The sequence below is a fragment of the Glycine max genome, chromosome 20, assembly GCF_000004515.6.
Source record: "Glycine max cultivar Williams 82 chromosome 20, Glycine_max_v4.0, whole genome shotgun sequence".
NCBI lineage: Eukaryota > Viridiplantae > Streptophyta > Magnoliopsida > Fabales > Fabaceae > Glycine > Glycine max.
This window is the reverse complement of record NC_038256.2, coordinates 38,061,558-38,076,090: the sequence shown is the minus strand read 5'-3', so window position 1 is coordinate 38,076,090 and position 14,533 is coordinate 38,061,558. Positions and strand designations below refer to the sequence as shown.

General features: G+C 31.3%; 1 protein-coding gene across 2 annotated transcripts; it reads right to left on the bottom strand.

Moving 5' to 3' along the window:
• Positions 1-6,345: 6,345 nt before the first annotated feature.
• Positions 6,346-12,083, bottom strand: LOC100793758 (homeobox-leucine zipper protein MERISTEM L1). Of its 2 annotated transcripts, none has more exons than XM_014773032.3 (11): positions 11,730-12,083; positions 10,898-11,202; positions 10,573-10,690; positions 9,424-9,612; positions 8,761-9,240; positions 8,229-8,330; positions 7,877-8,077; positions 7,596-7,770; positions 7,186-7,457; positions 6,854-6,949; positions 6,346-6,747 (listed from the first exon to the last, which is right to left on the bottom strand). In XM_014773032.3, the coding sequence occupies exons 2-11, from the start codon at positions 11,086-11,088 to the stop codon at positions 6,373-6,375; spliced, it is 2,199 nt and encodes a 732-aa protein (XP_014628518.1). In that variant the 5' UTR covers positions 11,089-11,202; positions 11,730-12,083; the 3' UTR covers positions 6,346-6,372. The 2 variants fall into 2 exon arrangements, with proteins under 2 accessions (XP_014628518.1, XP_003555330.2); XM_003555282.5 differs by having other exon boundaries at positions 7,189-7,457; positions 11,730-12,007.
• Positions 12,084-14,533: the final 2,450 nt, after the last annotated feature.

Here is a 14,533-nt window from a genome sequence, read left to right as displayed (position 1 = left end):
CCTTTATCCTGTTATTCATGCATTTTGTGACCTTGTTCATTGATCAATAATCATATATATTACGAGTTTAGTGTGGATTTACTGTTCCCAATAAAATTATTTCATATTAATACTATGATCAGTAGAAAAATTAATTATTGTTTTTTGTAAAATGACTTCCTATCAATATCAATACCATAACCATGGTTTGTAAAAGAAATTATTGTGAGTTTAGTGCCTATATGAGAACTTTTGGCCGTGACATACCCATTGCCATTAATGAATTCTAAGAATTAGTTGAGTTTGGGATTTTCTTCAGGAGACAACTTCAACCCATCCTTTCTCACAAAGTACCTGTATTACTTATTGTTACTGACCAGTCGGCTGGCTCCCTTCCTCATCTCTAGCATGGAAACGGGTTGTTGTGTACCAATTATGCAAGAGGAGAAGTCACATCACACTGACTGTAACTTTATGAGTGGTTTTCGTTGAAAATTCAATGCTTTTTTTTATTTATTTCTCTAAAGCAAGTTATTTTCATGTTAGAAAGTCATGGGATTTTTTTTTTTTTTAAGGAAAAGAGCATTAAGGATAACTCCTCCCCGTATAAGTACTCTCCATTCATATAATAAGAAATCAAACCATATGTTATCATAATTCAATGCTCCTATTGGCTATTGCCACTATGGTCAATCCACCTTAGGGGCTGCAGATTTTCTTTAAAACTAAATTAAATTAAACTGAACCCGTTTTATAAATTAGTTTTTAATTAAAATTATTTTATGATTTGATAAAATACTTTAGTTTTTGGTGAACTATTTTAAACCACTCTTTACATTAATTTTGAAGAAAAAAGTTTTAAACTAATTTTTAAATTGCAAAAAGGTTTTTAAACAAATTTAGCTTAGTTTTCTAAATCTGTTTTTTTTTTTTACGCATTTGGACTTAAAAAAACTGCCCATCCTATGTGCTATTAACCTTTGTCTACATTTTTTTGGAAACATATTTAATATATGGTTTAGAAAATATAAATAATACTACAATGTAACTAATTTGGCGGTTGAGTACACTTCAAAAAACTCTCATTCAACGTAGTGTGCATGGTTTGATTTTAAAAAAAAAATGAAACCAAATTGAACTACTTCTTTGGATAAGTTTATTAACCAAAATCATATTATTTTGTTTAAACCAATTCAAATTTTCATGAATCAGTTATAAACCGGTTTAAGTATAGAAATATTTTTAAAACGGTTTTGATAGCTAAATTGGGTTTGAGCCAATTTCTGAATGCAGAATCGATTTTAAACCAAAAAAACAAGGAGTATCATGCTGCCGCGCCAAAAAATCATTGCATAATGACCATAGTGCCTCCTTCATTAATTATATTCTCAGGCACAGTTGAATATGATAACTCTATTCTATTCTCTCCTCCATTCTTCTAAACCCTAAAAAAATACGTGGAAAATTTAACATAATGTATACTCCTAATTTATTTAATATTTTCTGCTTTTAAACTTTGATAAATACTTCAATACTTAGTTAAATTTACAAATTACTACTGATCTTTACCTTCAACATATTAATAAACAATTATTTATCATGTTGGTAGGTAAGTGGAGCACGTTATAATATCTTCCATTCTTCCGGAAACCCCAAGAACGATACATATCATAATAATTTTCAGTGGACACTGGACAGCCTTCTCTCACTGCTAAATTTATTTTAATAGTATCCCATCAACCAACGGTTTCTCCATTCTGCAGCCATCAAATATATTCTGCACTCTGCACATTTGATTCAGTCCATCACAGCAGAAGAAAAAAAAAAGGAAGAAATCCCAGAAGATCGAAGCTGTAAGCCAGCAAGGCAGCAACCATATTAATTAATTTTTAACCTTGCTTGCTATTAATTCTTTCCATCATTGATCCTTGCAGCAGGTACGCACGATATATTAATGCATTCTTTTTCTTTTATTTCGATGCATGATGTTTATGGTGCCAAAAAATATTGCCAGCGAAATTTTCTTCTTCCACGACAACGAGTAATTAATACAGCTAACAACTAAGATTGGAGCTGGGGCTGACCTGCGTAAATATAACTTCTTTTGGTGGCTATGTGGTGTAATGAAAATCTGACATCATAGTAAATTGTGCAGATAAAAGGGATCGAATCGAACACCTAGCTAAAGCTTGTGGTGCACATATATAGCCCGTACCTTGTAATATATCCCTGATCATGAAAATCATTACTAGTATATATATATATATAGCAGAGGGGTTGTTCCCTAAAATTACGGACGAGCTCACCTCAGTATCCCCCATAAAAGGACAAGCTCACCAGCGTTATATATGAAGAACCGAACCCAAAGGTAATGCTATATATCTTTCATCTGCTTAGATATTCCGAGGTTTTGTTTGGATTGATGAGTTAATAATAAAACAAGCTAATTAAAATGAATATATGTTAGTTGTTCTTGTTTCTTAGAATAAGATCATAAGATGAAATGAAATGTATTGAAACTTACACAAAGTATTTTACATTTCATTTCATCCAATAAGCTTATATTTCTCTTACTATATATATATATTTGGGGCTATGGAATATAATTAATAACTAACTGTTCACTAATATAATATATATATTGTCGCTAATGTCATTATTCATTCTCATGTGTCCTTTTTATTATGAGCTAATCATATCAGAGACAGTGTGAGGGAGAATAATATTATACTAAATGTAAATATATCTTTCTATCGAAATTCAAATTTTAGTTTATTATACTGTAAGAATTAATTTCTTCCATTGTACCCAACCCTTGTACCCAACTCTTGTTGAGCTGTTCACTAATATTTAGTAATAACTTTTACTTTTTCATTTGTTTCCCAAATAATGAAATGAATATTTTAGCTCACTTTCTTATAAAATATTTAAATAAAACTATAATAACTTTATCCCATACATTGTATTTTGTTGTATCATATGTTACTCATCAATCCATATATATTCAACTGTAACTAGAATGTTGATGTTTGGTAAGAAGAGAAAGATAATTTTTTTCTAAATTAATGAATATACATGTTTTATTTGCAAAATTTTTAAAATGAAATGAAATAAAATAAACTTGATCACGCAACATTTTAACAGTTATTTATTTCGATAATTATTTCAATTATCATAATTCAGAAATGAAAACTATTCCGTATCCTGTCTTAGAAATTAAAATCTTCTTTGTATCAAAGCATACCCTTAGAATTATATATAATAATAATAATAATAATAATAATTATTATTATTATTATTATTATTATTATTATTATTATTATTATGCAAACAACGTAGACTTGTGATAAAAAAAAAGTTATTTTTTATAGTAATAATGTATAAACCTTTTAGTGTATCAAATACTCTATCATCATCAATGAATAGGTCATTAGTTCAAATGATATTATGTTTGATTCTCTTAAATCAAATTTTGAATTCAAATTATGAATAATAAAAAAATATAATTAAGAAAAAAATCTTCACTGAAAATGACAAATCGAATTTTCTAACACATTATATCACATTTTTTATTCTTTATATTTCTCTGTTTAATTGTCGAATAGAATTTAGTATATCCATCCAACTTTTCCCTTATTTCCCCTTCTTTCTTCTTGTCTCACTTTGTTTACTTGCATAGTTCCATGCATGCGCACTTCCTAATACTATATAGATATTGATTCTTCTGATTGAACAAGTTTCTACGAAAAAAAGTTTCTCCCAAAACCATGAATAGGATCAAAGATGCAATATGTTTCGGACCACAACCGTTTGTCCTCTTTCCAATTATTGCCTGAACTTTCTGTGCAATTAGCAGTGCATCTACTATAGTAATTCGGGGTCATCTCTTTCTATTCGCAGAAGAGCTACCGACACTACTATATGTCCTTAGTCCTTCTTCCCACAACTTGCCATTAAAGGAGGCAAAAGCCAACCCTGCAATATTATCAGTGTTCCCAAAAAACGCCAACTTAATCAAGAAGATAGACTAGCTATTAGTGGCACATTACCGAAATGTGTAATTCAATTTAGTAAAAGAAGTTAGTTTCTTACACATGATAATTCATTCTGTAAAGGGATTCATATCTAATATAATATTGGACTACTGTATTGAGTAAAATTTCTTTCTGTAAAGATATTTTCGAAATGCAAAATAAAATAAATAATAATAATTGACTATTTACCATGCCGTTTCCAACGCTTGGAGATTGAAAAAAAATATTTTTTTTAATTTTTATTTTATTTTTTAAGTTTAGATAAATTGAGTATCGGAGACATGTTAGAATTAGGACAAAACCTCATTAGATTATCTAGCATGAGGCTTAAAGAAACTATTATAACAGTATTTAATTACTAAAGCATATCATTCTTAACTGGACCAATTGGGCATTTCATTAGATTCTTAATTTACCGATAGCTTTTCCAATATCACGGTATAACATTTCATAAATATGTTAAGTTTGAAAAAAAAAATATTTGGACAGTAGCAGGAGCTACATTAATTTGTGTATCGATCATGGCATTGAATCTTTTCTTGCAGTGGTAGGCCACACCTCATGAATATAACTATAAACACCACGCAACTTCTTTTTTTTTTACTGCAACACCACCCAACTTAAGGATGCTTTCTTTGCCTATTACAGTTTTTTTTTCCATTACTGATTGGTGTCACTGCTCCAAAGATAATTGGTTACAAATATATATATATATAATTAAAGTATCACTTTCGTTTAAAATTATAGCTATGATAATAACACAAGGGAGTGTTTATATGGTACAATATGGTACAGTCTTATTTCATTTAATGATATTCTCAAAACGAAATTATACACTTTCATTTCGAAATAAATTATATTATCCATACAATATTTTCTTATATATCTTTTTAAACACTATTTTTTCTCTCTGTTTCTTCATTTCATCAAACATCTTATCCCTTCTTCTTTTTTTTTTGGTGGATCCCTTCTTTTCTTTCTATTTCTTTGTTTGTTGTAAAAAAACATGATAGAAAAATATTATACAAATATAATTTCCCTTTCAAGTTATGTCATTAATTATAATTAAGGTTCTGCATGATAATAATAAAAACTTTAAATACTCTTAATTAATCGAGAAAAACAATATATGTTCATTTAATTATGTTATATTCTTATTTTATTATATTGTTCTCTTAGTCGGCATTATTGAATTATTGGAATATAAGACAACATCACGAAGAACACAATTTGTCAAGATTGTGGAATCTATGACAAGCTTTGGCTTTATGGAACTTTGAAAAATGTTTATAGATGAAGTCGCAGCTAGGTGATCGACTTCAAGTTGAACATAGATCGACAAATCTTAACAAATTGTATTATGACAAGCACAAAAGTGGTTGTCTCAAACCTTCTCTTAACAAAAGAGTGGCCATTCCTAGCTTTCCAAACCCACCAAAGAGTGAACTAAAACTATTGAGCATAAAGACGAATTCCATATTTAACCTATATATAAGCAAGTTTAAAAGAGCTAGCTCATGCACGAAAAGTCGAAAACCATAACTCCCAAGCAACAATTACACCAGAAAGCAGTGCGGGCCTAAGTTCGCTCAAAACTCATAAAACGAAGCTATATGTGAAATTATGTTTAATTGTAACGATTTTCTCAAGCACATACGGAACATTAAAAGGAGAAGAAATTAATACAAGCCTAGAAGTCAACATTAGAAAACACTTGAAGAAAGTTTCTCCAAGTTTTCAGCACAATATATAGTTAAATGTCTACGCAAAAATTGAGATAGATAAAGAGAAATCCAGAGTTATTATTATGTTTATAGTCAAACAAGGTCAGATGGAACTACTTTCGCCTTCATTAGGGATAGTCAATGCCCGAACCTAACATCCTTCCTATATGGTGAAGTACTTTTCTAGCTACTTCGGCGCCTAAGAAATTCTAACATTACATATAGGACACTCTCTAAGGTGCGTTAATTGACTTGGTTCCCTTGTTCTGAACACTAAAGTTTGAACCACCTTCCATGCTCATCTTTCATCTTTCTCTTTGTTATTTCTGCATGTAGGACAAGAAAAAACAAAACAAAATTAGTGACTGAAATAATTTCTCTGTAATTTCTGTAAATTCATTACTAAAATTTTTGTGACTATATTATTAGTGAGGAAAAAACAATTTTCGTTATAAATTTGGTCGCTAATTGTTTTTAGGAAAACAGTACATGGCAACAGCACTTACTATTTTTCACCATTAAAAATCAAACGTATGTTAATTAAATTCAAGCAAATGAACATGAACATGTAAATTATAAAAGAAGGGTCATTACATCAATTTACTTACAATTATTGAGAGAGCTTAATTAGCACTTTAGTTGCCATCAAGCGACACTGCATCTCTGATCTTTTCAACTGTTCTCTTTATCAAACTGTTAACAGTTGTCACGGAACCAACAGAGATTTTCGAAGTCGGAGCTGAATCCACCAGTATCTGAAACGCAACTGTGAGAAGACAGCCTCCTCCGGATCCAGCCTCACATATGGGCCCGGGCCCTCCGTTCAGTCCAGGCCCATCAGGAAGAACAGCAAAGCCCGAAGGGAGCAGGGCCACATAATCTGGATTACCACCTCCCAACACAACATTTATGGCAGCTACATCAATAGGAGCATAAATCACAAATGAGCCTGTAGCATCAATGAAACTCTCTTGAAGTATCAGCATATTGTTCTGGCCCACATTCTGAGTCTACAAATTGCATTCACCAAACAGCATGTTAGACATATTTATAAGTAATGACATGTATAATTAAAGTGTATCTTTTTAATAGCATGCTAAAAAACAAGCAACTTACATTCACTCGAAGAAGAGAGACACAATTTCCATGGTCTCTCCCGTTAGCAATATGTGCAAGTTCGTTCACTTGAGCCCCGGTTGACAGAATGTCCCACTGTAATTAAATTCAACAAGATGTTTAAAAATTTGAAGAAAGAAAAATAGCTACCGATTCAGCTTCCCTCCAAGGCCAAGGAGGAATCAAAACTATATATAAATTAGATGAGAAATTAAATGCTAGCAATATGATACTTTCATCATCTATATTTCTAAGAAGTTTTAGTAAAGATACTAAATATTGTATTATGAATATAGGGTGATGTATGTAAGCATTGAAATCTGATACATTACTACCTGATTTCTTGTGTTTTCTGATCTAAGAAACTCAAAAACTCTCCTTGCAGGAACTGGGAGCCAGAGAGAAGTTGCAGCACTGAGCACTATACCAGGAGGTCTGCCTGGATCATCAACGCTCTTTCTGGTCATGACCCTAACATCTTCAAGACCACTTGGTAGTGGTGTCCAGGCATTTGCAGTTGAAGCACCAACGCCAGTACAAAAGCTCAATACCATTCTTTCAGCCAGCTTCATCATGCTTTTCCGACTCTCGTGACTTGTTATCACTGCATACATACATACATATAAGCATTCAAAGTCACACTGATTAATTAAGTCATTTTAATTAACACAATCTTAATTAAAAATGAAATGATAACAAAAAATAAAAATTGAAGCAAGATGATGAGATGTCACATATATACCACAAAGTGCCCCTTGGGGTATGTTGGTGGCCATTGCACTAGCAAGACGTTCGCATGTCCTATCAATTGCTGCAACCCAACGTTTAGCTCCAAACGCAAGGGTAGAATCAACCAAATTTTTGTAAAGATTATGCACCTCGCTGTCGTCCACCTCTACATGTTCAACCCATATGACCTGAAGAAAACAATTGATTAATTAATGGTTAAAATAAAGTTTTCTCAATCGGGAAGTAATTAATTATGTACCCATTGTAGAATGAAGTTGATAATTGAAATATGACCTTTGAGTAACCATTTGGCAATTCTTGAATTATGCAACCAGAGGGTCGTCTTCGAATTTTTGTGATTGCACCAGGTCGCAGATGATCCATTGAAAAATCAACCACCGCCCACGATTGTCCTTGGTGCTTCTTACAGAACCTGATGAAATAGTTGTCACGAGTAGGAACAAGGGGTGAAGGAACCTGAAACTCAGCTGACATCTGAAACACCAAATTCAATTCTAATTATTAGATGATATATTAATTTAATTTTCTTCAGTTTAATCAATTCTCACGAGAGGTGAGAAATTAACTGGGTCGATCGAGTAGAATTAGAAATTAAAACGAAATTAATAAATTAAACTTTGCGTACCACTTGGCAGGCACCATCGTATCTTATAGTTTCTCCAGTTGACAGCACTTCGTGTGTTACCGCCCTTGAAACGATGCCGCAAAACATGTTTGACCATTGATTCTGAAAATCATCATCAACAGCATCAAAGTCAGTCAACCAGGTTAATATATACTGTATGATTCTCAAAATTGTCGAAACCTAACATTTTTATTTTGACAATAATTATATTTTATTCAAATACATGTTATAACAAATTTAAAGGCTAACAATAATACAATAAATATTGATTACATTATAAATTAATTAAAGACATTAAAAAAATAAAATGTAAGAAATAATTAAATTTTATTTAATATACACTATCATATTCAAATCTTAATTTTTTTAAAAAATATTGTATATAAATTTTACATGTAAATCTATTGTACTTAATATTATTACAATAATGTCTTACCTTCCATAAAAATGAATATACAAAGAAGAAGAGTGAAAAACATACTAGCAATAAATAACATGATGGTAAAACAAAGTTGGGAACAGTAATACTCACGACATCCATAAGCATCTCAACGAGTTTCATATGATGCATGATAACTATGGCTGTTTGCCTAGAAGATTCGGTTCTTGCGCCCAAGAGTGTTGGACCTATGCCCCTAGGGAAAACCCTCAGGTATTCATCTTCATTTACAACTTCACTGCCGTAGTTGCCAGGGACCCACAAAGGATCTCCAGACAGAGACAACCGGTTGATTTCCTCTATTGCCACCAGACCAATCTCCCCAATTAAAGTTTTATCAAAACAAGAAAAAAGGGGGAGTTCCCTAAGAGGATCATTGCCACCATATATTTCCCCAACCATGGCTGCAGGTTGTGCTTGTGCTACAGCTACAAAGTTGTTGTTCTTGTTGTTGTTACCAACTCCCAGATCTAGCGAGCGCGAAGGCATCTGGTTTTGAGATGGCATGTTACAGTACGAATTGCTTCCAGATTTTCCAGCATGCTTGGCCGCAGGTCCTGACATACTAGCAATCTGAAATATAAAAAGTAAAAACAAAATATGAAAAAAAAAAGAGGTTATTTAGTTTGTTCAAGCAAAACGTAGTAAACCAAGATTTGAATCCTCGTTTAGAAGACCGTCTTCATTGAGGACAGTCTCCAAAATAGGATACCTTTGAAGAAAAAACAAACATGCTTTGTGTGGGTGGTGGTTTACCTCCTCTTTTAATCGTGCATTCTCGATCCTCAACTGCTGCTCGTCAAAGGACATCTCTCCAAGAGCAGTAGGGCCTCCACAGCTAGGGCATAAAGCATTAGCTAGTGCATTCCTGTACCTACGGTTTTCTGCTCGAAGCTTGTCATTTTCAACCCTCAGAAGATTGTTTTCATATCGTTCTTGTTGCGTCTGTATACATGATCAAAGAATATCATTACATAATGGCGCAACATGTAGTATTCGATTACGATATATTTAAGACAAGATAAAGTATACTTCAATCTTGTTTTTTTAAAGTGTGGAAAAAATGGTAGTGAGAATAATTAATACTGGTTAGAGTGCTAGTGACATATATATTTAGGATTTCGTACGAGTAGATAGAGATGGATTGAAATTATTTCTACAGTGATAAATGCTCACTTCAAAATGAGGATATTAGAATTGAAACAAGAGAGATACAAAGAAAAAAGAATTAAAGAGAAAAAGTGACATGTGTAATAGGTGACGTGATGAAAAAACACAAAAAAAAAAGATTAAAAAAAACAAAAGTAAAAATAAGATAAAAGACAAAGCAAGTGTATGTTTATAATTTCTTTGCTTTTCTTCTTTAAATTTTGTTTCTGTCCCGAAATGAATTTGGTCCCCAGTCATATCAGACAGTGATTAAATTGAACTCCTTGAATAAAAATTGAATGACTCATAGTCTAATGCATATTTTATGTATGAAACACAAAATCTGAGTTGTCTAAATCTTTTAAGGAACAGTTCTGATCTGTTAACCGGATGATATATTGCTTAAAAAAATTGACTGTAGAAAATCTAGATCCTTCTCATTTGTTAAGTATTTTCTAATTAAAAATTAATATTTTATTAAAAATAATATTTTTGTTTGTTGAAGTATTGTTTTTTTAATTGAATATATATATGTGTGAGTGTGTGTGATAAATGAATATGATGGGAAAAAAGAGATAAAAATAAATAAACTTTGCAGGGAAAAAAACCAAAGAAAAAATAAATATGCCATAAAAATAATTTTTTCTTAATTAGAAAAACAGGAAAGACAGATATAAGGTAATTATCCTTAAGCAAACAAACTTATGGTGCTATTTGTCTATCGTTACAGAGGCTTTTTCTCCTTAATTTACCTACCTTCACTTGGGTGCGCTTGTTTTGGAACCAAAACTTGATTTGCAAAGGCTCCAATCCGAGCTCGCGACCAAGCGCTTTCCTTTGCTTTTCATCAGGGTGAGGGCAACCCTTGAAGAAACTGACAAACAAGACAAGAGTTCATCAAAAACATAGCCAAGTAGTTATTTAATTATATGAAAACTAAGCAAGTGCAGTAATAAATATAGTATATTTTTTCCTTCTTATTTTATTAATTAGATAAAAAGGAATTAATGGTGAATTGGAATATTTCTAACAAAACTAATAATAAACTAATAAAAAAAATTATCGGAACATAGACCCTTACGATTCCATCTCCGAAATTTGGTGGTGTGTGTGGCGGGTGTGGCGCCTCCTTTTGAATCCTTCTTCGAGATCTTGGTCGTCGTCACCGGAAGCAGGAGCTTCCATGGTGGTTTCTTTGTTCGAAGGTTCCTGTTCCTCACGGTTCCTTCCCGAATTATTCTCCGAGGATGTTCTCTGTAATGACATCTCCATCAAGCACTGTGGTTGTTGCTGCTGTTGTTGTTGAGAATTGAACGCGTTTGTGTTCTGACTGTTATACACTGCCGCAATCCTTGTGTTCCAAAAGCCACGCTCTCATTCTTCAATCTGCATGCAAGATAAAAAAAAAAAAAAGTGAAAATTAAACACTAAACATGCGACACACAATTTACACAAAAGGATAGTACCAATAAAATGTTTTATTTTGATTTTTAACAATGAAAAACACACCATGCAGCCTTAGTCTTGCACGCAAAAGAGATATCGGGGATGGCCAAAAATAAAATAAATAAATAAATAAATAAAACAAGTGGTTTGGCAAAAGCCTTTCTCACAAAAAAGCCAAGAAGGGTCTCATTTGGAAGCTTTTATTTTTCAAAAATCCCTGTGATAACAAACCACACTGGTTGGGAGTAGCAACCTCTCTAATGTAAAAATTCGGATATGGAGGAAAAGAAAAAAAGTTCCATACACATAATGATGGAGTATATAAACAAGGAATAAATTAAAGAGCTTTACCAAAAATCTTTTATAAATAGTATGAGAATGTTAGTTTAATGTTCGTACAATAATGTACTACATGTGTTTAATTAAGAAAAAGCAAGCAAGAGATTAAAGAGAGAGGAAGAGCTCACCAGATTTTGATCAGACTTGGATGATGGGTGTAGGGAGATTTTTTTTTCCGACCACTACCACTTTTACAATCCCAAAGCTGATCAAAGCCTTTCTTCTCACTCTCCTTGTAGCAAAGTTCTGTGCTCTTATCCTCCTCTTTATAGCATCTCTTGAGATTTAGGTGCGTTTTTAATTTGGCCCTGAAATTCTGCTGAAACTACGCTGGAGAAGAGGGGGAGAGAGAGAGAGAGAGAGAGAGAAAGAGTTGGTACCAAAAACTCTCTGGATCTGTTCCAGAACTACGAACGGAGTTAATAAGGTTCTTTAAAGTGGGCCTTGATGTCTTTTGTTTGTGCTTAACCTTAATCTCTCTCTTACATGCAGAAAAAAATACAATATATTTATTATTTTTTAGACATTAGTAGTAAATGAGAATTCAGAGAGGACAAAATAGAAAAAGGGTTGACATAGTGTGAAGACTTGACAGTGGTTACAAGAAAAGGAGAAAAAAAAGGGATTGAAATTGAAACGCATACTGAGTAAGTGAAATCGAGGTGTGTGCATCTCTCTCTCTCTCTAAATCCAAAGTAACCGAAACATGACTTGTATATATTCAAGTCAAAAGCTGAGGTAATAATGTGCGTTAAAAAAAAAAATAGAAAAAAGCACAGAAAAAGGTTACTTGAGGGTTGATGAAGGAACTAGCTAGCTCATAAACCGTTTATGTGGTCACCCAAAGAAACTTGTGGGTGGGAACTAAGGAACCGAAGGAGTTGTTTTAGGACAATGGTGACTAAGACCAAAACCACATACTGGTATAAGGGTAGGGTTCAAGTGGAGGAACCAAGAAGTGGGGCAAAAAGAGACAAAAAAAGAAAAAGAAAAAAAAAAGTTTGGGGTGGTGATGACGAAAGAGAGAAGAGAAAAGAAGAGGGTGTGAAGAGTGAAGTTATTGCTGAGCGTATTGAGCGGGTGTAACTGCATTAATGGAGTGACGAATGACATAAATATAGAGAGAGAATATTACTATATATCTTCTTTGTTCAAATTTTATTTGTATGGTGTGGGGAACTGAATCTTTGTTTCTTAATTCATCCGTCTCAAACCTTCATCTTTGTTTCTTAATTCATCCGTCTCAAACCTTCATCTTTGTTTCTTAATTCATCCGTCTCAAACCTTCAACACTAGACAGCATTTGCATTGCAGGGTGTGGGTTCTGCTGTGCATTTACCATGTTTGTTTTGTGAAAACGTTTTTTTTTTCTTCTTATGGTCAGATTATTTGTAAAATTTGAAAAAGTCAATAACTGGTCAAATTAAATAATTAAGCATATGAATATTTTTATTTAGTAATACTAGTTTTTTTATTCAAAAAATTGTTCAGTATTAAAAGTTTGAAGATAAGAATCATTATTTAATATAAAATTTTAGTAATTTGAATTTAAACTTAAATTCTATGAATATCAATCAATTGAAAATTATGATAAGAAATTTGATTTTTTACATAGTTATTGTAAAAGACAACTAAACTGTTATATATGTTAATTTGTTATTGGATGACAAGATATTGTTAGTACATTACTATATATTTACTCTAATGATTTTAGATATGCTATATATTACAAAAAAAAAATCGGCAAACATAATATGAGATTTCTATTTTATATGTTATTGGTTGAATATTAAATAAAAAATAAAGATGGTTGAGAACATATATTAATTATGCGTTCTATATGATGTGAATGATAACTAAGCTGTTTCCCTACTCCTCTAAAAAAGAAGCTTTTTCCCTACTAATTTAAAATTTATATAAAATAGAAATATTTGTATCAAATTACAATTATAAAAAAACTTTAAAATCAATTTAAAAAACTTAAATAGGCATATTAAAAAATTAAAATATTTTAAAAAATTAAAAGTAGTTCTTTACAAGAAAAAGTAGCAGACAAATCTATATTCTATAAAACGAGAAAGTTACATGTGCAATAATTGTTTTAAAAACATTATATTAATAAAATAATTGCATTCAATTAATTAGTCTAAATATCATCCAAAGAAATATATTCGTATCTTTTTTAAAGTATTATCTAAAAAAATAATGGTTAAAACTATGATTATTTATTTTGAAACTCAAACTACGTACCGCATATATTCCTTTTGTTAAATTAACTTGTTTAACTTTTCTTTCATTAGGATGGTAGTGGGTCCCACCACAGTCCTGTATGTATTATGTTTATCAGAAATTATGAAAGACTTATTACTTATCCATATCAAATCTAGGCTAAGCTTTTTTTATTGTATAATAAGAATTATTATTATTATTATATTATTGCTGTATCAAATTTAAAATATAGTATTTTGAAATTATATACTTATTATATATTTAAAGATTTAAGCACATTAACTTACATGTAAGTATAGGTCTTTTTTTAGTAAGTATAGGTCCTAATCCATTTAAAACCTTTAAAAGGTTAAGAAATTCAGCTAATTAAGTAGGATATATGAATTATTATATATTCTTTGACATAATTTTTGTCTTTCATTCTTATCAATAAAAAAAAACTTTAAAAGATCATTGAGCAAACTTTTGATTAGATATAAGAACAAGTTAAAGTTTTGAAAAGGCCAAACTATACTTGAAAGATGTTCTATGCCAAATAAATATATTAGATATGGGTCTTAAATTTGGGAGACAAGTTAAACTCAAGCCTTATATAATATAGTTTAACACAATTCTTATGAGTTTTACTTATGTATATACATCATTAATTAATTTTTTTATTACTTAATTTTATTTTAAAACTCGGCATTGAATATGCACCACA

What these genes read in the sequence shown, in the direction of transcription:
- LOC100793758 (XM_014773032.3), bottom strand. Translation starts at nt 11,088, where the DNA reads ATGGAGATGTCATTACAGAGAACATCCTCGGAGAATAATTCGGGAAGG. An exon ending in ACAAGCGCACCCAAGTGAAG is followed by an intron (nt 9,613 to 10,572) that starts GTAGGTAAATTA and finishes TCATGTATACAG; the next exon opens with ACGCAACAAGAACGATATGA. An exon ending in TTGAGATGCTTATGGATGTC is followed by an intron (nt 8,331 to 8,760) that starts GTGAGTATTACT and finishes GATGATTTTCAG; the next exon opens with AATCAATGGTCAAACATGTT.